Source organism: Taudactylus pleione, unplaced genomic scaffold (assembly GCF_031769625.1).
Source record: "Taudactylus pleione unplaced genomic scaffold, aTauple2 ptg000188l, whole genome shotgun sequence".
Taxonomy (NCBI): Eukaryota; Metazoa; Chordata; class Amphibia; order Anura; family Myobatrachidae; genus Taudactylus; species Taudactylus pleione.
The window spans coordinates 4,359,441-4,387,384 of record NW_028284590.1 but is presented as its reverse complement, the minus strand read 5'-3'; the positions used below and the strand labels follow the sequence as shown (position 1 = coordinate 4,387,384).

Below are 27,944 nucleotides of genomic sequence, written 5' to 3'. Positions count from 1 at the left end.
GCTTAACTGCTTTTGTCCTTTTGCCACAGTAGAATATTTTAGGTTCTTTACCATTTTTTTTATAACATATAATGAATACAGTAGTCGTATTTGCAAATAGAGAATGTTGTTTTATTTTGAGTCCTTAGTAACTATAAATTTATGATTAATTCTGTTTTTTTTCTTTTTAATATTTGTATATTAATATTTTTTATATTTTGAGGGGGGTCTAAAGTGGTACTAAGTATTATGCACCACACTATTACAGCCATTCACAAACCAATGGGGAAAATATATATTTTTTTTCTATTTTCAGAGTGCCAGTGACTTTTGTAGACTTAACATAAAAGTAGACATGATAACATATTCACAGTCTATTATACAAACATCTATCCTCTGTGCGCTACAAGTCGCGCTATACATAACGCGTGAGCTACGTGTGACTCGGTAGCACCGAGCGTCTTTTCGTGCAACTTTTTACCTTCAGATGCGTCTTATTCGACTGCATGTCCAACTGTTGACCGGTATCAAACCTTACTTTTCTAGGAAAGTTTATTGAGAAAGTGGTGGCAACTCAGCTAGAAGGTAAAAAGTCGTATGAAAAGATGCTCGGCACTACCGAGACCAGACACGGCATGGCGCGACTAGAAGGGCTGTTTACCGTGCAAAAAGGCTAGATGTATAAGGACACATCTGTATTTCTGAGATTACATTTATTATTAATAAAGTATTATTGTTTTAATTCATAGTTGTCTAGTCTCCCGGAATGTTCGTGAGCACTCTGGGGAGACTAGACTGGTCTCCCAGACCCTACACACTTCCCCAGTTAAGGGGGCTTGACAATTGGATTCAAGGCAAATAACATCATTAAGGCTCAGCCCCTCCGCAGCACAATACTGCTAATTGTGTCCTTGTATCATAATGGACGGGGCCACGATTATGTACTACACATACTGTACATCCCCTGCACTTCCCTCATGGACTACCCACATTGGAATTTCCCAAGGGGAGACCATTCTCTAATTTGGTTAAAGCCACATAAGCTTCATTCAGTCATCCTACCATCTCCTGCTAGTCTAACCTTCTTTACCTGTTATTATTCTACTTACAAATCCAACTGCAAAGCCACGTGATGACGGTCCTGGAGGTCCTGGGGGGCCGGGTAATCCTCGTGGCCCAATTGGTCCAGGAAGTCCAGCTAACCCTGTTTCTCCAGAGACGCCTGGAACTCCAGATTCTCCAGAGCTGCCCTGTAATAAAGAAAAAATTATTATAGTAGATTATATATACAGTACCTGCAGTGCAAGCTGGGAATTTTAAACTGGGTACACACTGGAACAACAGGCATTCATTCCGACATCGGAACGAATGCCCTTGAACAGAGATTGCCCGTCCACACTTGAACGAGTTGATGAATGCCGGAACGATCACTGTTCCATCCTTCATTAACTTACCATAAGTCACTATCGATATCGTTAGGCTTGATGTGCAGCACATCAAACCTAGCGGTTGTCGCTAGCGACTGCAGGGGGCGCAATCGTCTGTACACGCTGAGCGATGCAGGTGGTTTGTTGTTAGGAAATGGCAAATCAGCCTGACAGTGCTCCAGTGTGTACCCAGCTGTACCCACAGACACAAAATCATGCTCTAGGACCCAACAACATCAAGCCTTTAAGTTTCTCCTTCTAAATACAAGTCGGATGGGGGACAATTCAATAGGACAGCTACTGGAGTTAAAGGAAATGCAAGCGTAAAACGCACATTATTGTGATATAGGAATGCTGGGCACTGTAACCAGCGGACACTCTGCGAGTGGTCGAGGAGAAGCTCATTGCAGGATGCATGGTTACTTGGTTTTTATTATCCATAATAATTATGTTTGGTACAAATGTGTAGGCAGTTCTGTAAGGTGTTTCCAAAAACATAGCATTTTAAATAAGTACTGTGTGCTTGTCTTTTTGACCCCAGAGAAGGTATTTGGTCCTACACAAGTGTTTTACAATCAAATACACATTGTGATTGTTCATTGTAGACAAAGACCTGTGTCCATTTTGCCTTTTTTTTTAAATCATATCTGACGTGCGACTCAACTCCTGCCTTGCCAAAGTGGCCTTCTGTGCAAACAAGAGGTTATCATCCACTAGGGGGCGCCAAGGTACACAAAAGTGCAGTCCTCTATGTTTTAATGTTGTAGGGTTTTCCCAATTACCTCTTTATTAAAAAAAGTAACAATAATACTGTATGTAAGTGTTCTTTCTGTGTGATTTATGTATGTCTTTGGTCCTAAATCTTCATTTTTGTATCAACACAGTGTTTTTGTACTTTCCGTTTTGTCATTTTTGTTATTTTGGGATTAATAAACCCTGTGAATTAGTCTGCTATCATTCTTTTCCATTCCCTGCTGCAAAAATCACAAAACCATTCCCTTTGCAACACACAAAAATACAAATCCATTAATCAAAGGGTTAAATTCAAATAGCCACGAGAACTGTCGACACATCTGCCTGTGTCTTATCTCAGAGAATGATCTCTGCTCGTGGCCTATGGAGACGGTTTTTATATGTGGCTAATTGAATCTCGACCAAAGCATCACACACAACAATCTACAGCGATGCACTTCAGGTTATGCCACAGGATGCGTTCCTCTTGCACTGAATGCCAGGGGACATTTAGGTTTGTCACCTTCACAGGACATAAAAGAAAAAAAACATTATAAAATTCTAAAAAAAAAAAAAAAAAAGGCAGCCGATGGTATTTGGCCTTCTAAACGCAATCCTATAAATAGTTTACGCAGGAGTCAATCTCCTCTGCATGCTGGGTGAAGGTCAGGACCAACTTCCTGCACTCCATGCTGGTAGAACCAAATACGGCATCAAAACAGTGCATGCTGGGAGTTTGGCGCTTATTACCTGGGAAACCGCCTCATGGGAAAATTGAGCGAGAATCTCCCTCAGATAAGAGGGGATTTGAGGCAGGTTGTTCTGTGAGACATTGAAATATTTCTGAGGAAAATATTCAGATTAAAGTACTGAAAATTCTAATTACGCATAGACACACAAATCCTTCACTTACTTTTTGTCCAGGAGCTCCGGGGAGTCCAATATCTCCATCTTCACCCTAGACAGAAACCAGATAAATTGATTATTTTAGTTTTATTGGAAGTACACATTTGAGATGAAGACATAAGGTACAATAGACAACAGTAATCCGGAACCTCAGTTTTCCAGTTCTTGCATCAGCACACTGGGTTTTGCTTTGCAAGATGACATCTATACAGTTTGTACACATATGCAGAATTCAGGCCCTTTCTTTTACATAACGGTGGTGATCTTTTCTAGAGCTCTGTAATCCTGGATTATTTTTATCTGATCCAAGGCGATACTTAGTTATATTTTCAATCAGAGCATAAAATGTGTTAGGCACAAGCACTACAAATGTAGCTGTAATGAAAAATGGATTTAATTGATTACAAGGAACATTGTAATGACACCTGATTAGATATTACTTGATACACTATAATGTGCCATAACTGAAATTATGGGATGTAGTCGGCATCCCGGTGTGCGGGATGCCGACGGTCTAAATACCGGAGCGGAAATCTCAACAGGTCGGGATCCCGGCACCAGTATCCCAATCGCCGGCATCCCGAAGGAAAGTATCGGGGTGTTAAGGGGAGGTTAGGGTGCTGGGTTAGGCACTAGGGGGAGGGTTAGGCACCTGGGAGGGGGTGTTAGGTTTAATGTGCGGGGAGGGGGAGATTAGGTTAGGCACTAGGGGGGGAGATTAGGGTTAGGCACTAGGGAGGGATGGTTAGAGTTAGGGTAGGGGTTAGGGTAGGGGATGGGAAAATACTTACCATTCCTATGGATGTCGGGATTCTGGCTGTCGGTATTCTGAACAGCGGCATCCCGACAGCCAGGATTTCATACCCAACCCGATATTATAGTGCCAGGTTCTATCTGTGTGCACCTGAGTCTGTATATGAAGCACAATGGAAGTTAAAATGAAAAAAGCTGCGGCCGCTACATTGTAGCACTTCCTATACAGATTCAGGGACTCAGTCGCACACAGATATACCAGAATCACATATCAATTTAATCAGCGCAGTCTGCTGGTGCGTCCTAGTCGCATTGCAGTGCGACTTAGACGCATTTTCGGGCAAAAAAATGCTAGCAGAATCTCACAGGACCTGGCACCCCTAGACGGGCTTTTTAGCGTGACTGTATAAGGACACATATATATAGTATATGATTTTGGAAAAGCATTTTAGCTTTTAGCTTACGTATACACAAGATTAAGAGTTATACCTGAGTTATGTGCAAGGTTTTCTTTCTTAATATTATTCAAACCTAACAATGATTACAAATGTATCTGATGCGTGGGACGTAAACCTGTCACTTATGGTACTGATCAGGGGCGTCTCAAGAGAGGAGGGGGCCCGTGTGCACTCCCCGTGCGAAGCCCCCTCCTCTCTCGCCGGTGGCCGGCAGCCGAATGACGCAGCTGGCCAGCCACCGGAGCCTTAGTAGACTCCGGGCACTAGAGTGTGGCCGGAGTCTACTACGCATGTGCAGAACACCGGAAAAATGGCCTCGGTGGCCATTTTCCGGTGTTCTGAGCAGCGCTGACACCCGAAGCGGGACCACGGACAGGTAAGTTTAAAATAATATGGGTGCAGGGTGTGCGGTGCGGGGCCCCCCTGGACCCAGGGCCCGTGTGCCCCGCACACACACTACACCCATTATAGATATGCCACTGGTACTGATGCATGCATCTTGTGATTCGTATAACTTTGCATAGGTGTGAGTGCAACTGCATTTTATTCCAAGTGCATTCATATTTTACATCTGCGTTTGTGATGCAAATGTCTTCAAACTCAGCATCACCCTCCAAAGGGGGAGATGTAGCAAATCTTATAAAGAGATAAAGTGATGCCCATAGCAACCAATCACCTTCCACCTGTCATTTATCTATCATAGGGGGTGGGGTATAGGGGGAGGAGGAGCCTGTGCTGCTGCCTCAAACTTGTAACTATTTGGTGCCCAGGCTCCTCCGGCTCCACCTATACCCAAGGTCTCCAGTGCCCCCAATTGCATGAAAGTGAAAGGACAGTTAGAAGCTGATGGTTGCTATTGGCAACTTCTCCACTTAAGAAGATTTGATACATCTTCCGCCTAAATCTGCGCATAATACTGCAGGGCTAATGTATGTAACACATATGCACCATTCATTTAGGAGAGAGATAAAGGGGCAGTTCAAGTTAGGTTATTAATCTCATATTTTATATTTTGCATAAGTAAGATATCAATCACAGTTGCTACATTGCTAGTTAAATTTATTATTAGTGATTTTAGTTTTGGCTAAATAAATGGCAGCAGTTATTACGTCATTCAACTGATATTGTCATCAAGGACTGATGTTTCAGTACAATGCTCAGGTATATGCCTCCTTCTTCCACATGTGTGTTCCCAAAATAAAATCATATAATACTATTACTGAACAGGAACATATACAAACACCTTACCCTCTCTCCGGGAACGCCTGAGGTCCCTGCGGCTCCATCTTTTCCAGGGGGGCCCTGATAACAAAATCACACAACACAGTCTGATTTGTGCTCCCACAGGTGGTGCAGGAAAACATACAGTAACTACGTTCCCCATGCAGCCGCTATAAATGAGTTAGGAATCACAGAAGCCGACCAATTGTAGTGTTGAATAAAATGGAACTCAATGCACAATGCAGTGTAGTAGAATGCATGTAATCAACATGTGCTGTCACCCTTAGCAACCAACTAGATATCCGTTTTGTTCATTCGAGAGCAGAGAGAGCTGAAACCTGTAATGTTGGGCTGCAGGTGGGGCCCAGATTGTGTTGTTGGGGTTCCCTGATTATTAGATATAAATACAGACTGTTGAGAGCCACCTGTTTGGGGATAGTGGGGCACCTACACTTGGGGCTCCAGGGATAGAAGCATGGACACTTGTGGTCACAGCTGAAATAGGCTGAGCGCCACTGATCTGGAGACTGCAGTACTAATGCCAGCTGATGTTAGACTGACCGACACTGCTTGCACTATTATATAAAATAAGTTACTGGGTGTTTAATAATCTGCTGCTCTTACAGGTAATGTATAGAATAAATCTCTGACAAAGATGAATGATCTGCTTCAATTCAGTATCTTATATGCTCAACATCTATCTGTAATCTCCAAAGGGCTAACACACACAAAGAGGTCTATGTACTAAGCCTTGGAGAGAGGTAAAGTGGACGGAGATAAAGTACCAGTCAATCAGCTCCTAACTGTCATGGTACAGGCTGTGTTTGAAAAATGATAGATAGGAGCTGATTGGTTGGCACCTCTCTCCACTTTATCTCTCTCCAAGGCTTGGTATATTGGGGTACCGTAGATGTGTTATAGTATATTGGGGTACCGTAGATGTGTAATAGTGGCACTTATCGTGCTGCTATAACTCCTCCTGCTTCATCTCTATACCGAGGCGAAGCAGGAAGCGCTAATGATGAGATGTATTATCATCTCATTGGCCGGAGCGGGGGAGTGATAACTCCACCCCTCTGGCGATCCCTGCCTGAGCATACAGCGCATCAGTCTAGTGCTGATGCGCTGTGTCTCACTCAAGGCCGGCAAAGTATCGCGAGATCCCACGTGCAGCCCTGGAGCCAGCAGCCCCCGCAGCAGGGACAGCGTTGCCCTTGCTGTGGGGATAGGGCATCGCCAGGCTGCAGCTGTCGATAGCAGCACCGATAATGACAGGGGCACATATTGTGGACTATTTATCCCTTATTGTTGTATTTCCCAAATGTGATCTAAGATTCCTCCCCCTTTTCCCCTCCCCTCTTTGTTTTTCTATACCCCCCCCCCCCCACATTATGTTTACTGAGAAATTTTAAAACTCTTTAATAAAAACTACTGATGGAGAAACTCTTCACACTACAAAACATTCCTCCACATAGACTTCTATCATAGGGCCTGATTCTGATTTGCACGTAATCTGCACGCAATTCCGATGTTCATGACATTGAGCGATTATTTGCAGCCGGGCATGCGCAAAAAAATTACTGAGAACCCCTATGGCGCATGCACAAAGGGCGACCGGGTCTGATGGTACCAGAAATGTTGCGGAAAAAAGTGATGGACGTTTTTGGGTGGTGACTGAGAGTAGTGCACTAGTAGTGCCCGCAATAAGCCTAAGGCAGGGATGGGGAACCTCAGGCCAGAGGGCCGTATAAAGCCTCCCGGAATCATATGGTCTGGCCCTCTGAGTTTTTTTCTACTAGCTTCATTTGGCTAGCAGAGTGCCTAGAATAGCACCCTGCAGCCAGAATCTATGCAGCAGTGCCGCTTGGAGCGTCCTTAGGTTGCTTCAGATGGCCACACCGCTGCCCTTACAGCTCACAGGAGCATCCTCAGGATGCTCCGGACAATGCTGTAATCACCGGTGATTGTGGCCCCGCCCCATGTGTGACATCACACTGAGTGGGCGTGGCCTGCACCAGGCTCCCAAATAATGTTATATATATCAAAATGGCCCTCAGCAGAAAAAAGGTTCCCCACCCCTGGCCTAAGGAATGGTGTAATTTTTGATAGTGCGACCAATGGTGGCGCATAAGTACAGTATTACAGCACATATGGGTTCTAAACGTTTATACAAGGGAAGGCACTCGCATAAGATCGCAGATGGGCGACCACCAATAGACACTGCTGTATGCGCTTTTGCATGTGACTCAGCATCGGGCTAATGAGCAGCAGCCACTGTGATGGAATTGAAATTGCAAATATGGCTTCACTACACATCTCCGCACCTGCTCAGAGGGCACCTCTATGGGCACACATTGCAGATCCCCTCACCACTGATTCCATAACGGCAGTGCCAGTTACACCACAGCAATGACTCTTCCCCTTATATTATAATATATCTCAGTACAAAGCGTTTACTTCATACATGTTTACAGCTTAAATATTCTCCTCTCCTGCAATCTGTGCAAACAACGACTCCCTTACAGCACAAGACATGCAGCACCGCTGGATAACCCCATAGAACACTACAAGACATTACCGAAGGACCAGGGAGGCCGGGCTTTCCATCTGTTCCAGGATGACCAGGTAGACCAGGGGGACCTGGCATCGAGGTGGTGTTCGTTCCAAACTGTCCTGGCACACCTGGTAATCCAGGTACGCCAGGAGGACCCGGAGGACCAGGTAAACCAGGTGGTCCCTGAAAATAAAACAGGAGACAAAAGATAAGAACATTATGTCAGACAGCAACCTCGGGAGGACGGGGGGCAGATAAGAGACTCTGGGGGAGATTTATCCAGGCTTGGAGAGAGATATAAAGTACCAACCAATCAGCATCTGTCATTTTACAGGACATATTTGAAAAATGACAGCTAGAAGCTGATTGGTTGGTATTTTAGCTCTCTCCACTCTATCTCTCTCCAAGCTTTGATTCATCTCCCCCTCTGACGTTTCCAAACTAACAGTATTTAAACCTAACTGGGGGAAAAAGCACATAAACAATGTCTGCCTGTCAATGTGAATGTAGTAGTGTTTTATATTGTCATTTATCTAGTCTTGTAGCAAACAATCAGATGTACAAAATATAATTACACAGTATACTGCTGCCAGGGGATAATAAATATAATATATATATATATATACTTTAAGCGGAACAAGGATCAGTAATAATAATAATTTTGGAAACCGGGGAAAAAAGATATCCACAGTGGTATAGCCAAACACAACCAATCAGATGTTAGCTATCTTTTCTCCATAACATCCTAGATAATGATAGCCAAAACCTGATAGTCTGTTTTAAAAGCTTTAGTAAATCCCTCTCCCACATCTTAACAGTAAATATTCTTATAATTGATACTTGTTAGTGGTCTGTGAAGGTATATAGCACAGTGATAGACTTTAAATACTCCATACTCTACTAAGCGGAGTGTACCTGTTAGGCAGGGCTTTATAATATTCCCCTATGCTCTCAATATGCAAACGTTGGGGGTTGTGCAGGTCTTTGATTTGCTTGTAATATATTCAGACCACACCCCCAGTGATATCTGATTTGCCACTGGCACTAGGTCAAGCTTCTAAAATTAGATGATTATTTATTATCAGTTATTTATTTAGCACAGACATATTACTCAGCACTATAGTGGAGCTTACAATCTATATACCCTACCGCAATGGAAACACATATACCCTAGGCTTAATATTTTGGCTAAAGTCAGTCAACCTACCAGCAGGTGTTTGGACTGTGGGAGGAAACTGGAGTGCCCAGAGGTAACCCACGCAAGCACTGGGAGAACATACAAACTCCACACAGATAGGACACCAGTGCTGTGAGACGGATATGCTACCTACTACCACTGTGCTAAGCCATATACATATAAATTATACAATTTTGATACCAAAGTTACGAGTCTGACCCGGGGGTTGGAGCAGGGTTCTAATCTGGATCAGCCCCGGAATTTACCCCTTTCAAACTGCAGCGCCGACCCAGGATATTCCAGAGTCGGCGCCGTTCACACCGGAGCCGGGTCTGCAGTGACCCGGCTCATCCGGCATTGCAGTGAACGCTTGGAGATGATGTCATCACCAAGCACCACTAAAGCCGGCCAATCAGGCGGCATGCTGCATGATCCAGGATCTTGCCGATTATACTGCAGGGTGGCATGGGAACTGCCCATGGTCAACCCTGCAAAGTACCCGAGTGGGATCCCCGGGTCCCTGGAATCGGGTGGATCCATTTACACTGGCAAAAATCCCAGGTTGATGCGCATCAACCCAGGATTTTTAGGTCAGTGTAAAAGGGGTATAAGTAAGGCACCAGAGCTTTGTGAAGCCGATTCCTGCAGTTACAATACAAGACAATACCTGCAATGGGATTACTATGTTAATCTCATGATGTACACAGAGAAAAATAAAGGGAAAATTAAAAACTGAAGCGTCTTTTTAACCCAGACTTACCCTGACGTTCTCCAGATCTCCCCCATATCCAGAACCCTCCATATCAATGAATGTCTAAAAACAAAGGATGTGAAATAAATATATATCATATATGACCAACAATAATTACCCTTTTGTTAAATAAATATTGTATCTACCTATTTCCTGAGTGTCTATTTTGGGACCATTTATTTTGTTTTTAAGAGTTCTCATCGACATCAATTATAAGAGTTTACAAACTACTCAAAACCACATGTTTTCAATTAAAGTTATAATTGTAAAGCTGGCAAAAGTCATCAATGATGTCTGGATTGTGTTAGCAAGTCCAGAATCCTATGATACTTTAGTTTATTTTTTCTATTTTAGTCTGCATTACATCAGATTAAACTAAATGTAGTTTTTTGTGACATAAATGTTTTATATCCGGGTTCTCGTCGTTGTCATTTTTCTCGGCTGATACAGATTCATACAAATACACAGAGCAGGTTCTCATTGATGAGAAATTCTAGGTTTGAATTTATTTAAAAGGCCATTCTGAAAGGTTGAATAACTGTCTGGGATATGCAATAGATCGTTTGCCCCAAGAAATTATAATAAAATTACAGGGCATTTCCTTGGCCTCCCCCTAGCCCACTATGGTAGCCCAGCTTCTGAGAATGTTCTATGAAAAGAGAGTGAATCTTCAAAATTCAACACCAACAAGTGGCTTTGAGAAACTTCTTACCAATTTATCCGTTTTGGAACCTGTGCCAGGTGGACCGGGTGGCCCTGGTGGTCCAGGGAGACCTCTAATGCCAACTCCAGTTTCACCCTAAAAATGGAAACATGATAACCATTTATACAGAAACAAAGATAGTACATACTGTACATTCTTAATTAGGGTGATTGCCTATTGCATCATTTGTGCAGATACATGTATCTGCACAAAGCATAGATATATCTAAGTATACATATGATTGTAACATACATATATAGTACATGTCAAATTGTCTTGTAATGCTGGGTGATTATCATATTGTGTTAAGTGTATATTTTCCAGAAAGCATAATATTGAAATTGGCTGTAATACCTTTTTCTGCCACTAGATGGCACTTTAAGAAAATCGTACTAAACATGTCATATGGATGAAAAGTACGTAGAGAAATGCTGAGATTTGTTGAATTCAACTATTATATTGGTATCTTGCCTTAAAATAAAAAAAAATAATCAATTTAGAACCTCTATGGTCTGAGTAGATGGGACAGTAAGTCACTTGCAGGAACAAAAAAACAGGTATGCGGAGGAATAGTGCCAGTAATTTGACAGTCAATGAAGTTTTTATTTATTTATTATAATAAGCAGTAACCGTCATTCAGTGTAAACTGTGGTTGTCATAGAGACCTCATAAATGTGCAATGATTTAGTGGCAAATCATGCATCAATCGTGGCAAATATATATATTTTGCTTGTGATGGCAGCAGGTTCAAGCTAAAAGGCGATCTGACGTGTGCCAACTGTGTTCTGTCTTCATGTTACCATTAATGTATGTGCGGATCTAATTTACAAAAATAGTTATTACGTAGGATCCCTCCCCGGCACTCGCCACTCTCGCGTGTGCGGTGAGCAGACGTTTCACGCGCAGTAGTGCGGCGACCGTGAAAGTAATGTGATTGTTATGCAATCATGGATGACTATGTTGCATTTTGAAGTGGCGCAGTCCTTATTACGATAGACATACTCACTTTGCCACAGTATGCTACACTCTTACAGCATTCTAAGGAAGAACTCCGTAACATATAACAATACAGAGCTGTTTCCATATACAGTATTCTGTATACCAATCTGCATGCACACCTATGCGACATATAATGTGCCTGCTTATGTATGGGTTGCAGATAAAGTAATACAGCTATACGAATAGAAATGTTGCCCATTGTATGTACCTAGGTGCATGCAGAGCCTGAACAAAGTCAGGTATTTCTTTCGGAGCATAGTGGGTCATATACTATATAAATATATAAATCACAGGTGTGTGTGGGAGGGGCTATACATACTATATAGAACCAGCTGACACTGGAGCCATGTTCCTGGCCAACCAGAATGGTTCATATAAACTTGCACAATGTTAGATGCGTTTCTGCTGCTACATATAAAAAAAAAAAAAAATGCTAAAACAGGCAAATGATCATATCTGTACAAGCTTGGCTATTAATAAACATAAATGGTTCATTTGGGAAAGATATAAAAAATACCTTATCTCCTTTTTGGCCGGAATCACCTGGGGTTCCTGGGAAGCCCTGAGGCCCAATTTCACCCTGTGCGTAACAAAAATTCACAAAAACAATTACACACAGTATATTACATATATATATATATATATATATATATATATATATATATATATATATAGAAATACATACATAAACACATTATATAATAGCAGGATGATATGTAGATGAATATAATAGACTTTTAGGTGGAGGCAGAAGTATAGTCTTTGCTTTTATTCTCACACAAAGCCATCAGGATTATATAGCATTAATAAAACACGTTTTTTTGCCATGCTGACAGATGGTCTGGAATACAATGGGGTCACTGACTATACTGTAACATATATATATATTATAAGTTACTTACAGCTTTCCCATCTTCACCAGGATCACCCTGAAATCACATATAAAGAAAGTTTAGCTATTATTAGGAAATATCAGACTTCTTGATGACCAGCTTTTCAGAAACCAAAATTGTATATAGCACCGCCTGCCTGTTACCAATAACGATCACAATTCGAAATATTAAATATTTAATAATAAGATATTACTCGATACATATTTTTACTCACTCCAGGCCTGAGTAACAATTGCGGATCTCCGTCTGTATTCGGCGTTGGCCACATCTATGCGGCCGCATACAACCCCGTCTATCCGCTTGTTAATATAACCGCCATCACTATCAGTAAGCAATTGCACCAGCCCTATACCTGGTGCCAGACGGATCTCTATGTATACTTAGCTCGGAACAGGTCGCAACTCTGCCTACACGACCCTCGCACTACTTAGCCTAGGTGCGAACAGTTATACTCATTCAGCCGCAGGGGTAGATTCCAATGAGATACCTATGACTCTGACTTTCCCTGTAGATACTCAGCAATGGATTTGTGCTCGGCTACAAAGAACTGCAAGAATGTATTACTGGAAAACTTATCAATCTGTATTTTTTCCCTGTCTCTGCACATGGCTGAGACTTATGGCACTAGGGCAGATCCAGTAGGTCAACCCTGCGGTTGGAACTGTGGATAGTGTGGTAAGAAGCATGGTGAGCCAAATGGTACAGGTTTATTTGTCTGACATTAAAGCCAAACAACCAATCACATGGGGCGCCATTACATATGACCGGTTGATGACCACACATATATCGCTTCGGTTATCAAATTACCAAATTTACCAGCACGTCCGGAAAAAATTCTGGGTTCGTTCCAATATTTTTCTATCGGGCAAAACGATAGTTTAACCTCAGTCCCCTTGCAATGATTGACTAACCTGGCCAACAATGAGGAATCTGACAGACCAGAGCTACTTGTGAAGCCAGCATAAGACTTGGCACAGTGGATCCAGGAAGGATCCATAAAGATTTAAACTGGCCACATATGTAGATATTTTGCCAATTCAAAATGACTGGACAAATATCCAACTCACTTGACTTTCAAACATAAAATGCTTACACATTATGCCAACAGTAAAGCATCCTGAGACCATTCATGTGTGCGGTTGCTTCTCAGCCAAGGGAGTGGGCTCACTCACAATTTAGCCTAAGAACACAGCCATGAATAAACAATGGTACCAAAACATCCTCCAAGAACAACTTCTTTCAACCATCCAAGAACAGTTTGGTGAGGAACAATGCCTTTTCCAGCATGATGGAGCACCTTGCCAAAAGGCAAAAGTGATAACTAAGTGACTCCGGGTACAAAACATCGAAATTGGCCAGGAAACTCCCCAGACATTAATCCCATTGAGAACTTGTGGTCAATCCGCAAGAGGAGGGTGGACAAACAAAAACCCACAAATTCTGACAAACTCCAAGCATTGATTAGGCTAGAATCAGTCAGTATGTGGCCCAGAAGTTGATTGACAGCATGCCAGGGCGAATTGCAGAGGTCTTGAAAAAGAAGGGTCAACACTGCAAATATTGACTCTTTGCATAAACTTAATGTAATTGTCAATAAAAGCCTCTGACACTTATGAAATGCTTGTAATATTACTTCAGTATACCATAGTAACATCTGACAAAAAGGTCTAAAAACACTGAAGCCGCAAACTTTGTGAAAACCAATACTTGTGTCATTCTCTAAACTTTTGGCCATGGCTGTATATCGTACACATCGTATAGTGTGTAGTGTGTACGCCCAATCCATCGATCATTGAATCGTCCCACTAGACGTGCTGCACGTCCAATAGGACGATTCAATGAAAAACATGGTGTAGTTATACACAGCATGTAACGATACATTGCGGTGTCGTACGGCAGATCATGCAGTGTATGTGGCATGTTTGATTTATCGTTACATTGCTTGCCGCCTTGCTGGGTCTCACTGTAGTGAGGTGTGTAGCAACTTTTATACTTCTGCTTTGTTGCTGATTTAAAAAGATGAATGAATAAATACATAATTAAATAAATATAAATAAACGGATAATTGATGCACTGTACATGTATATCCTTATTCTTCATTAGGTTATCAATTTCAGTTTATCACTAGCTTGGCAACCTTTTGGCTCTTCCGTCAGTTGATGAACTACAACTCTCAGAATGCTTTGCCATTTAAAACAGGAAAGAGCCTGACAAAACAAACAACTTCCACATATATAACTTACAGGTTCTCCTTCTTTCCCTAGAGGTCCCTGGGGACCTGGAGGACCCGGGGGTCCTGTTACTTGCTGCACGGTGCTGCCATCACTCTTCTGCAAAACTGACGGCCCTGGTGGTCCAGCTGGACCTGGCGGTCCGGCAAGTCCGGGGTCTCCTTTCTGTCCCTTTGCTCCTGGATATCCGAATCCTGCTCCACCCTAAGGAGAGACAATTTGATTTGTTATTTGTGGGAGATCAATCAATAGAGCTTAATCCACAAGAACATGCCCAAGGAGGTACTCACTTTAACTCCAAGTTCTCCTTTTTGGCCCTACATTAATTAAAAGGCAAGTATTAATATCACATTGTCTGAGTGAAACATATCTTCACAAAGGAAATACAAATTAAATACTATTATTATTATTATTATTATTATCATCGTATTTTATTTATATGGCACCAGAAGGTGTCTACAGCACTGTACAGTATACTGGCCAACATATGATTCCTCCCCTCCAGGAGATGCAGATGACCACTGATGGGGGTGAGGCCGGTGCTTCTTGTCCTTAGACTCGGCCCCCTCACGGCATAATGGGTCTATAAGTCTGTACACACTGGACGATGTGTGTACGGGGCGGTGTCATCAGTGGCGGGCCCGGTGGTATCCATACTTACTGATGCCGGCCACGATGAACGACGGCAGGGGGGGACGGGACCTTGCTGCTTCGGCAGCATGGTATCGTTAACGATATCCCCAGATTGAGTTGCATGTACAGCCGACTGGGGATAACGTTATCGTTCCGCGGGAGCGCACACCGTTCGTCGGTGAGTGCATACACACTGGACGATATAACATTGAACGATATCTTTATCGTTCATGGATATAGATATGTGTGTACGCGGCCTATGAAGACAGGGTAGGTCCAAAATGGCCCAAATCTGAATAGAATCACATTATATTGGTCCTGTCCCCTCCCCATGGACCCGTGATTTGGGGTATTCTGCTCCCCATCCCGTCCATTTCACTAGCAAGTGGACACGATGAAGGAGATTCAACTACTCTTCCAGGAATCCGTGGAGCTTCCTGAAAATTCAGGAGTCTCACAGATTTTTGTGGAGGGTAGATAGATACAGTAGGTATTCTGTACAAGGATTGATAATACAATCGTACATCAATACATAGGATAACTAACAGGGTGGATGAGTGGGGGAAGTGAGGGTGTCCCACTCAAGTTACCAAAAATGTGCTTGTGGAGGGGAGAGGAGTAGGAAGGAAACCAACAGTCAGTTATCCTGTAACCAACGAATGGGCAGGCACCCAGGACCAGTTGCTGGGGGGGGGGGGGGGTATGGAAGGCTGGGGTACAAAGGTGCAATGGCAACAGGGACAGGGCTAGGATAGAGAAGGAGGGAAAAGGGCTCTGCCCGTGAGGCTAGGGCCATTATTTAATATTTGAGGCACAGGTGTATAAAGCTATACAGGGATATAATCATCCTTATCATCAGTTTAGCCAAGTAACTGCAAATATTATAGACACACTAACCCCATTTATAAAGCTTCCCCATACAATTTGCCTAATAGAGTTATAAACAAAATCTATTTATATAGAAATGTGTACAGAGAGGATTTCAGTCCATTATCTAACAATGGCTGCTACATACTGCAATTACACAGCCAATCAGAAGCACCAGCACTGTTCTCATCTCAAGGCTTTAGTGTGTGTGTGTGTGTGTGTGTGTGTGTGTGTGTGTGTGTGTGTGTGTGTGTGTGTGTGTGTGTGTATATGTGTGTGTATGTGTGTGTGTGTGTATATATATGTGTGTGTATGTGTGTGTGTGTATATATGTGTGTGTGTGTGTTTATATGTGTGTGTGTGTATGTGTGTGTGTGTATATGTGTGTATATATGTGTGTGTGTGTAAACAATTCTCATCTGTACATGTACCACTCCCCATCCCAGCTGCAAATATATTTGTATACAGGCAAGGAGGTCAGGAGCGGTACGGACCTCCAAAGACCACTCACGAGTGCCTGGTGTGGCTGTGTGATTACTGACTGTTTTTCCAACTAGTCCGCAACCGTAGGTGGAACATTACACCAAACAGTGTTTCCGCACTTACATGAGTACTGCATACAGCACAAAGGAAGATTTTGATGTTATAATCCCTGTAATAGGAGACAACATATGTAGGGACGGTATAAGGGACAGGATGCTCTCCAGTAGTGATACTTGTGCTGTCAGTCACCAATGTGCTTCTCACACAGTCACTGCCGGAGGTGCATGGTGATTGGTCTGTGTATCACAGAGTTTCCTCGTGTAGTGACTGTACAAGGAGAGCGGTGTCTGGGACTAGAGGAGAGAACCAGGCTTGTGGCTATGTAAGGTGAGGTGGAAACCTAATCACTGTCACCTGAGACAAAGCTCTCACCTCGCCTCAAGGTAGTAATGACCCTGAATGAGCTCATAAGGGAACTTCTCCAGAACCTTAATTCCTGTGTGAAACATTTCGCTCACCCCTTCGAGGCCACAGGTTTCATATGTGCTGCAGTCCCATCTTTTACTTTATAGGAGTTGATAATAGAGGAAACCTATAAAACGTACCTTGTCTCCTTTAGCGTCAATGCTTGAGCTTGTACTGACTCCGGTCTCCCCTTTTGGACCGATTAGTCCCATGTCGCCCTTCTCACCGCGGTCTCCCCGATCTCCCCGATCTCCCTTCTGCCCAGGCTGACCTGTAATAGAGGTTCCACAATCACCTATAGCAGGGGCGCCAACCAGTCAGAGACAAAGGGCCAAAAAATATCTGTAGTCAAGACAAAGAGCCGATAGCATGTGCGTGCGCAAAAATGGAGCGTGGCCTAGCTGTCACAAGTCCACGTCCAATTTTTGTGTGCACGTCTTTGGTATGACATTTGCCATGACCTTGTGTCACACCCCCGTTTTTAGTCATGCTGGGGGCGAGCCCAACACATTGAAAATACAATGTTTTCACTGTTGAAGTAAAAAACCAGAGCAACATAGAAAACATTGAAAAAGCCATGTTCACATAAAATACACAGAAACAAGCCAGAACCACATAAAATACATATTGAAATCCAGAACCACATAAAATACATTGAAAAGCCAGATCCACATAAAGTACGTTTTAAAAACTACATCCATATAAAATACATTTTGAAATCCAGAACCACATAAAATACTGTACATTGAAAAAGCAAGATTCACACAATACAGACTCCAATTCCTCCATGTGCCACTCCAGCCCCCTCCCTTGCCATTCCAGCCCACATTCATGGGTCATTGCAGCCCCCCCCATGCCACTGCAGCGGCCCCTCATGTGTCACTCCAGCCACCCCCCCCTCCCACACACCCGGGAGTTATCTTAACAGCCCCACTCTGCCCCTATAAGCATGAAAGCAGGCATCATCCCCCCAGCAGCTCTCAGGCTGCCAACCTATTATGCTGTGTCTTCTGTAGTTGTGCCCATTATGCAGTGCCCCCCTGTCATTGTGCCCCTTATGCAGTGCCCGCCTGTAGTTGTACCCATTATGCAATGCCCCCAGTAGTTGTGGCCCTTATACAATGTCCTCAGTAGCTATACCATTTATTCAATGTCCCCAGTAGTTATGCCCCTTCTGCAATGCCCCCTGTAGTTGTGCCCATTATGCAATGACCTCAGTAGTTGTGTCCCTTATGCAATGCCCCCTGTAACTGTGGGCCTGATTCAGAGGCGCTCGCTGTTTGCTCAGGGAGGGTTTTTTTGTTTTTTTTCCTGCCTCCAGGCCGCTCGCTAAGCTGTGAGTGACCACCCACAACTTTTGCGGGCGGCCTGGCGATGGTCGATTATCGCAACCATCGGGCTTGCGAGGAGACCTTGTGGTAGAATGTCAGTAGGGCCGACCACAAACGCCAGGAGTTCCTAAGGGAATGCCTGCGTTTGTGCAGCCACCCCCCCTCCCCGCCTACAAAACGGGGCGAGCTGTCAATCAACATCGATAGCCGCCCCGTCTTGTAGCGAGACCCATTGCGACGGAGCTGCCGTCGCAGTACGGGTCTAGCTCATGCGCACGCTGGAGGGCGGCGCATGCGCAGTCGGGGACCATCGACCCACTTGTGAGTGCTGTGCGCTCGCGAGCGGGTCTGAATCAGGCCCTGTGTCCCTTCTGCAATGCTCCCTGTAGTCGTGCCCCCTAAGGTAGTGCCCCCAGTACTAGCTCCCACTCCCCACCCCTGCAAAGAAACTTACCTGTCTTCAAGCTGGCACCGCTCCACGCCGTCAGGGCTCCCGAGTCCCACCGTTGCTGCCGCTTCCGCTGCCTGCTGGATCTTACGTGGGCTCCTCACATCGCCGGTGACGTCATGAGGTTACCCGCGCACTGCGTCACTGGATATGCTGGCCTCTGAAGCGATCAGAGGCTCCTTTATCCTCTGATCGCTTCAGAGGTCAGCGTTCACAGGGCCTGATTCAGACCCGCTCGCGAGCGCTGAGCACTCCCAAGCGGGTCGATGTTGGGCAAGTGCGCATGCGCACAATGGAGGCTGCTCCGTCGTGCGCATGCATGAGACCCGGATAGCGACGGGCAAGCCGTCGCTCCGGGTCTCGCAAAAAGGGGGTGTGCTGTCGATGTTGAGTGACAGCATGCCCCCTTTGGTGGGCGTGCCAGGGGCGTGGCTGCCCAGAAGGAGGCGTTCCCATGGGAACGCCTACCGTCTGGGTCAGTGGGAGTGCTTTTGGCTCTGAGAGCCAAAAGCACTCCAGGGCTTGCGGCCAACGAGACCCTACCGCAAGGGTCTCGTCGCAAGCCCGATGGTCTTGACCATCGCGACCATCATCATGGACGCTCGCATAAGCTGTGGGTGGTAACCCACAGCTATGCGAGCGTCCAAAAGGGCGCACTATGAAAAAAAAAAACGGCCTAATTCAGAGCGGGCGCTCGTTCAGAGCGTCCGGCTCTGAATCAGGTCCACAGTTCCAGAGGGGTCTGCCGAGCCGCGAGCCTCATCGGAAAAACAAAAGAGCCGCATGCGGCTCGAGAGCCGTGGGTTGGCCACGCCTGACCTATAAGATTCACTTATGCTAAGCAATCTCAGGAACTCATTATTATTAGTAATACTATAAAGACAATAAAAGGGATTAAATGAGTATATCATGTCTTCACAATGATGATGAAGCTCCCTTCATGCCCACCACATAACGCATCGATGTGGCACGTGACTGGTCCTCCTAGCGCACATCGAGGTGCACAATCTGGGTCTGATTCTGAGGTAGGAGCTAAGCAAAATATGAGCACGTAACTGTGCATCTTGGTATAACCATGTTACGCTGCAGGTGAGGTAGATGTAAAATGTGCAGAGAGAATTAGATTTGAGAAGAGTGTGTCCAAACTGACATCTAAGTTACAGTGTAAGAATAAAGCTGTCCAGCATCTGTCGGCATTTACCCTGCATGCAAAAATAAGAATTGTGTTTGCACCCCTTGTATTGCAGCATGGTTTGCCAAAGAGCACAGTTACTTGCTATTTTTTTCTTTACTCCAAACTCAGTATCAGGCCCTCAAGCTCCACTCTAGGGACATGTCTCCTCAGCCTAGAAGAGGGCCTAGTTGTGTGGAGAGGTGGAAACATGCTTCCTACCACCATATTTAGTGCAATAAGCTGTCCTTCTAATATACTCCCTGGTTTAGCCTCATTTATGGTTTAACCAATCATGCGAGTGATGGTATACGGGGACTGTCTGTACTATATGTGGCAAATTTGTGTGTGTGTGTGATGTACATAATTGTTTTGCTGTCAGAGCACCTGGATCTCAGCTTCTTCACTGAAGTTCAACATGAGGCACAAAACAAGACCCGATAAAAGAATAGCCCAGTCACTTCCAGCTCTAATGCTGGGTAAACACGGGACGATCTGTTCAGCGAACGATATCGCTGAACGATCTCCCTTGAAATTCCTGGTGTGCTGGATGAACGATATTGTTCATCCACACGCGAACGATTTCACCAACGATGAACGACCAACGATAGTTCTCCCACATAGAAAATTAACAATATCGTCGAGATTGCCCCATGGACGATATTGTTATTGATCAGCGGGATTGCGCATCGTTGGTCGTTCATTGGATACAAACGGAACGATATGAATGATATATCGTTGAACGATATAGTTATCGTTCATATTGTAATGATAGATCGTTCCGTGTGTATGCATCTTTAGATGGTGAAAAATTCAAGCTCTTCTGTGGATTGAAAATGTCTGGCCACCCAAACATCTGCCGGTTCCAGCACAACGCAAGACACTCAGCGTACCCTGAATGGAACTATTCTTAAAAATTCACAATAACAATTCATTATATAATTATATTTTAAATGTAATATAACACAACATTTTCCAATGGCCTTTTCCTATAAAGAATGAAATCCAGACCATGGAGGAGATGTATCAAACCTCCGCAAGATGACAAGTGGAGAAGTTTGACCATAGTAACCAATCAGCTTCTAGCGATCATTTTATAGAATAGCTTGAAACTGATTGGTTGCTATGGTCAACTTCTCCACTTGTTTGATACATCGCTTCCTATGTATTTCCACACAACATTTCATGGGATCCTGACCTGCTACTTCCACTTTCTGTACAGTCTCCTTTGTGATCACAATCTCTCTTTCCACGGCCGGCCTCTGTATGGGAGGTACTGTGATGGGTGCTTGCTCCTTGATTCTTATCGGGGCCCGAGTCACCTAATTGATAATACAGGAACAAGTCACTTAGTTAATGTACCTGCGGGAGTGACATCCTTCCTTCTCACATCCTTGCTCCATTTACAAGGATTAAAAACTGGACGTGCACCAACCACTCACAGCTTACGTTGTCACTGAGCCAGCCATACACAAAGCATTCTTATTATAATCTCTATTAATGACTTATAGGGATATCCACTTGCTGATGACTTTTATTTCTTGGCTTGTACATACCTGGCTCCCAACCGTCCCACTATAAAGACCCCTGACGCTGGGAGGTATGTACTTACACTCCTTTACCTTTTATTAAAAATTAGTTCATTCTGTTTCTACCTTCCCTTTGTGCTTTTTATTAATGTATTTATATCCTAAGACAAGGACAAGCAGCTGTTTATATTTTCTGCCCTTAGTTATGACCCCTTAGTTATGACATAACTTCTCTCTGCCTAATTTTCCTGCTTAGTTTCTGGGATATTTTAAGAGAGTAGTCCAATATGTTACTATGTTGAAAGGAAAAATGTGTGCCGGTATTCATTGTCAGTGTGGCTCCCCTATTTGAATTTTGGACTGCACTTCAGCCCCACCTCTGGAGCCGCCACTGGGTTTAACCATTGCTAAAATTAATCTAACTAAGGGCCTGATTCAGGGGCGCTCGCTAATTGCGAGCGCTCACTCTGAATCAGGGCGGATTTTTTTTTTTTTAAATCCTCCTCCAGGCCGCTCGCATAGCTGTGGGTGACCACCCACAGCTTTTGCGAGCGGCCTGGCGATGGTCGCGATTATCGCGACAATCGGGCTTGCGACGAGACCCTTGTGGTAGGGTCTCAGTTCCCGCAAACCCGAGTGAACTTACTGCTCTAATAGAGCGGGAAGTTCACTACTGACATCACGAATGATGTCAGTAGGGCCCGCCCACAAACGGCAGGCGTTCCTTCGGGAACGCCTCCGTTTGTCCAGCCACCCCCCCTCCCCTCCCCGCCTACAAAACAGGGCGAGCTGTCGATCAACATCGACAGCCGCCCCGTTTTGTAGCAAGCCCTGGAGCGAGTGATTTCTTACTCGCTATGCGCACTGGCCCACCATCGACTCGCTTGCGAGCGCTGAATCAGGGCCTAAGTTCAAAAGATCTAAAGGTTGCTATATGGGCTGGCATAGTACATGTACTTATTCACTACAGAATGTGGGGACATGTCTAAACAAATTCACTTGATACATGGCAGATGAATTCTCCATCAGACACAGAGCTGCTATATAGGTTTCATTTTGCACCGAAAAGCAGTAGAAAATATAATGTTATTATCAAAGAAAAGTTGCACAGACTCCAGTTATACTGTTAAAGCCCAGTGGGTATAGAATACTGGCATATAACTATACTTACCCTGAAGTCTATTTTGCCGCACTGATTACAGATATATAGCAAGTATACAAATTCATTAATGAAATTACATGATAGATGGTCACAACAGAATGTTTGTGAGGAGATATTTTTCCACCCATATAATTCATTAACTTTTTATCAAACATCCATCTTACCTCCACCACCACCTCTTTTTCTGGCATGCCACTGCCGAAGTCTCCAGAGATCTGTAACATTGAGAGCGGAAAACACTGGTTCAGCATATTAGGTCGCCAGTCACCTCTTTGACATTCATAACGTTGACATGAGAATGTCGACACTGTGCAAGTGTCTACAGACATCATGTTGACATGTTCAGCATGTCGGCACTGATAAAATGTCGACGAGGCATTTTTTTTTTTAGGTAACCCTAACGCCAACTCTAACTAGTATGTTGATATTTTGTCTGTGTGCACATCTTGCAGATATCGTTCAATCAATCACAATATCGGCCAGTGTGTATGCGGTTTACGATATCCCCAGACGACTGTTCATGCAGCCCAATCTGGGGATATCGTGAACGATGCCATGCCGCTGAATGCAGCATGGCCCCTCTAACCCCCCCATCGTCGTCCATCGCTGGTTGACATCGGCAAGTGTGCATACACACGCCGATGCCGGCACCACCGATGACGATATTGACGCATACACATAACGTCTAGTGCAGAGGTTCCCAAACGCGGTCCTCAAGGCTCCCCAACAGTTCAGGTTTTATAGATAACCATTGTTGAGCATAGGTGGTTAAATCAAATTGACTGAGGTACTAATTAAATCACCTGTGCTCAACCATGGATATCTCTAAAACATGAACTGTTGGGGAGCCTTGAGGACCGTGATTGGGAACCTCTGGTCTAGTGTGTATGCGGCTTTAGTTTGCGGCTAGATCTCCTTCAGCTAAAGGACCCTGACGTCATCATTTACTATCCACTTTGACATCTATTGAGAATAGTAACCTGTGGCGAGGGTACAAGTTTCTACTGTTGGTGGCCAGATACTACATTTAAGACAAAATAACAGTCCATTCAGGGCATGGAACTGCACTTCCGCCCTCACTTGACAGCACATCCGGGTCCATTAGGTGAAAAGGATCTAGGCTCAACCATATAGCTTATGACTGACAGGGCTTGCAGGGGCCAGTAGTGCCATTGGAGAAAAAAAACAAAACACTGCAAGGTATGTTAAACACACTGCCAGGAATGCTGAGAGACGCCTTAGTAATTCCAGCTTGGGCCTGTGTTTTCTAGGGGTTCATGCTGTACATGCTAGGGACTGGTTGTATGACAGTATGACAGGGAGGACCCTATGCTGAGTTTCCCTGTTATAGTTTAACCAGGCCAGCTTGGCCTATACTAGTGCTGGCAGTGGCTTTTGCACTGTTCATCCCTCTAAATTTGCTGTTATCACCAATGCAGTGGCTCAGTTTAGCCTATATGAAAGCTAGTGCTGCAAACATGTATGTTGTGTTGCACTCAACTCAACCACAAGATGGCAGCACCCTGCCACTAATTTCTAACAATGGCTTATGGCAGAGGTTCCCAAACTTTTTTGAATCACATCACCCTAGTATTAGCACTGTTTTCACGGCACCCCTCAGTTTAAGATTATTATTGAGAGATTCAGAAAAAAATCTATTAAAATAGTACAGTGAAGTAAATTGTGCTGATCTGTCATCCTTAGGCTCAGTTATGTGGTGGTGGACAGGTTTGCACTTCTGTTAGTTCACATGTTTACATTACATTGACCATAAATAACTTGATTTGGTGCTGGACCACCAACCTGAGGCACCCCTGCAAGTGTCCCGAGGCGCCCCAGGGTGCCCCGGCACACAGTTTGGGAACCACTGGCTTATGGCCTTTTTTTGCGGTATTTTTTCTGTTCAAGGTTTTAGGACAGACTAATATGTTTCTCAGGTGCGCACCACTAGCCAATGAAATAGCAATGTTCAGCCGTTAAAAGTCTCTATGATTAGCAGCAATGCACACATAAATACACATAAGTACACATTAATATGCAAAGGTACCTCTTCAAAAAAGAATTGACATTTCACTGCATGAAAGGAATCGGCTGCTCCTGATGCATTTAATTAGCCCTACAAAATGGCTGCCAAGGGGAACAGCTGCATTTTAGTTGATTCCTGAAAGGTACATTTGCAGTATGGACAATTTACTGTCATTAGATAACCAGTCGGAAAATTGAAGAGGATTTTTCCATGTTCTGCGGATGTGCCGTCAGTTATCAGTAAGAACAATAGAAGAAAAGCGCTATCTAATCTTACATATCCTGAGGAAAATGATTGCGCCAAAGTAAATTTCCTAAATAGCTTGATAAAAAGTAAATTCTTCAGTATCTGTGACACCAGCAGACACCAGATAAAAATATACTTCAACATGATGGTTGTTTTTCTCTGGCTTTATCATCCAAGAGGTGTACAGTTTTCTTTTTTTTTTTTCTTTTCTCCCTCTCTCTCTCTCTCTCTCTCTCTCTCTTTCTCTCTCTCTGGGCACATTCCTCCTTATAAGGCGGGAAGTGATTGCCCCATTATATGTCAGCTCTGGAATTCAACCATATGTATATGTCATTGAAGAAGTCACTGAAATCCAGTTTCCAAATGAACAAGTTTTATGTTTCCCACAATAAACCTCTAAACCACTGAGCAGGTCCACGGACCAATGAATAACGCACATCTGCAAAGTGGCCAAACTCTCAATAGCAAGAGAGAAGGAAAACCCCACCCGGACCATCGAGAATAGCTATCCTCAGCCACATCTGGCACATCTCCTCCATGGTGGAATATAACATGGGGCTGCCAAACAGGATAACCAAGTATCATAACACTTGAGAGTTGAGACTCCTGGTACCAATTGAATCACTCACCCCCGACATGAGTAAATTGCCAGCCCCCACAAATGAATAACTAGCCCCCTGTGATGAATAACTCCCTCAATATGGCATGTACACCCCACACCCATTCCCAAACCCTTCTCCCTTCACAGCACCACACAGCCTTAATACTAAACATGATTTCTCTCTTATATTTATGTATCAAGCAGTGAAAAATGTGGAGGAGTGGACCAGTGGAGACGTTACCCATAGCAACCAATCAGCTTTCAAGTAGGGATGTGCGCCGGAACATTTTTGCCAGATTTGGATTTGGTTCTAATTCGTCGTCCGCCTTTGGATTTGGATGTGCCAAACTGCGGTGACTGGCTTTGGATTTGGATTTGGATTTTTTTTTACAAACATTGACAAAAAAAGCTAAAATCACATAAATTGGTCTTTTTTTTCTTCCTAGAGTATTATTAACCTCAATAACATTAATTTCCAGTCAATTTAGACCACTTCACAGCTTATAATATTGTTTTCAACATTATTTGCCAAAGGTTGCAGTGAGCTGACTGGTTACTAAGCGACAAAGCTGCGGCGCAGCGGCACAAACACCACAGTATAAAGCACATCTATGACACATTGCCACACAGCAGTGGCAAAAATGAAAAGTAGTGCACTCACCCAGTGGGGTACGGCCAGCAGAATCACAGTACTTGTTTACATAGTGGGCTACGGCCCTAGGAGTCACAGTGCACAATCTTATTCACATTACACCGCACATAGGCCCTGATTCAGAGCCGGACGCTCTGACCAGAGCGCTCGCTCTGAATCAGGGCCCACCTCCATAATTATGGAGCGTCCTACTGGAAGCTCGTATAGCTGTGGGTCACCACCCACAGCCTATACGAGCGTGCAGGTTGATGGTCGCGATGGTCTTGACCATCGCGACCATCGCCACTGCGAGCCGGAGCCTGCGGTTGAGTTTCTCAACCACAAGGCCCGGAGTGATTTTGGCTCTATCAGAGCCAAAATCACTCCCACTGATGTCAGTGGGCCGGCTTCTGACGGAAGGCGTTCCCTTGGGAACACCCCCGTCTGGGAGGCACGCCCCCAGCACGCCCACCAAAGGGGGCGTGCTGTCAATCAACATCGACAGCACGCCCCCTCTGATCAGACACAACGAGCGAAGGAAAGTCCTTCGCTCATCGCGTCTCACGCATGCGCACCATCGACCCACTTGCGAGCGGACAGCCGCTCGCGAGTGGGTCTGAATCAGGCCCATAGTGCCCCTGATTCACATTACACCATAAAGTAGTGTCTCTTATTTATGTTACGATACACAGTAGAGCCCCTTTTACACAATGCCCACAGTAGTGCCCCTTTTACACAATGCCCATAGTAGTGACACTTTTACACAATGCCCACAGTAGTGACCCTTATATACAAAGCCCACAGTAGTAATGCCCCTTATACAATGCCCACAGTAGTAGTGCCACTTATACAATGCCCACAGCAAAAGTGTCCCTTACACAATGCCCCCAGCAGTGGTGTCCCTTACACAATGTCCCCAGCAGTGGTGTCCCTTACACAATGCCCCCAGTAGTGGTGTCCCTTACACAATGTCCCCAGCAGTGGTGTCCCTTACACAATGTCCCCAGCAGTGGTGTCCCTTACACAATGCCCCCAGTAGTGGTGCCCCTTTGCAGTCCCCTTAGTAGTAGGGCCCCCTATGCAGTGCCCCCAGTAGTATGCCCCCCATTAGCAGGTCCCCAAGTAGTATGCCCCCCATTAGCAGGCCCCCAGTAGTATGCCCCCATAAGCAGGCCCCCAGTAGTGTGCCCCCCCAGTAGTATGCCCCCCATTAGCTGGCCCCTAGTAGTATGCCCCCCCCAGTAGTATGCCCCCATAAGCAGGCCCCCAGTAGTATGCCTCCATAAGCAGGCCCCCAGTAGTATGCCCCCCCAGTAGTATGCCCCCCCAGTAGTATGTCCCCCATTAGCTGGCCCCCAGTAGTATGCTCCCCAGTAGTATGCCCCCATAAGCAGGCCCCCAGTAGTATGCCCCTCCCAGTAGTATGCCCCCATAAGCAGGCCCCCAGTAGTATGCCCCCCATTAGCTGGCCCCCAGTAGTATGCCCCCCCAGTAGTATGCCCCCAAAAGCAGGTCCCCAGTAGTATGCCCCCCCAGTAAATGCCCCCCATTAGCAGGTCCCCCCAGT

At 44.7% G+C, this 27,944-nt stretch overlaps 1 protein-coding gene across 1 annotated transcript in view; it reads right to left on the bottom strand.

Annotated features, from left to right (window-relative positions):
• Positions 1 to 27,944, bottom strand: part of COL18A1 (collagen type XVIII alpha 1 chain) — a 142,020-nt gene that overhangs the window by 69,175 nt on the left and 44,901 nt on the right. Inside the window, exons 4-17 of the mRNA XM_088476370.1 lie at positions 23,038 to 23,088; positions 21,381 to 21,504; positions 17,373 to 17,503; positions 15,075 to 15,101; positions 14,797 to 14,988; positions 12,563 to 12,589; positions 12,178 to 12,240; positions 10,671 to 10,757; positions 9,968 to 10,021; positions 8,055 to 8,213; positions 5,504 to 5,557; positions 3,052 to 3,096; positions 2,889 to 2,960; positions 1,089 to 1,229 (exon numbers count right to left, since the gene is read on the bottom strand). Of these exons, the coding sequence (XP_088332496.1) occupies positions 1,089 to 1,229; positions 2,889 to 2,960; positions 3,052 to 3,096; positions 5,504 to 5,557; positions 8,055 to 8,213; positions 9,968 to 10,021; positions 10,671 to 10,757; positions 12,178 to 12,240; positions 12,563 to 12,589; positions 14,797 to 14,988; positions 15,075 to 15,101; positions 17,373 to 17,503; positions 21,381 to 21,504; positions 23,038 to 23,088 (1,227 nt within the window). The remainder of the gene's footprint in view (positions 1 to 1,088; positions 1,230 to 2,888; positions 2,961 to 3,051; positions 3,097 to 5,503; positions 5,558 to 8,054; positions 8,214 to 9,967; positions 10,022 to 10,670; positions 10,758 to 12,177; positions 12,241 to 12,562; positions 12,590 to 14,796; positions 14,989 to 15,074; positions 15,102 to 17,372; positions 17,504 to 21,380; positions 21,505 to 23,037; positions 23,089 to 27,944) is intronic.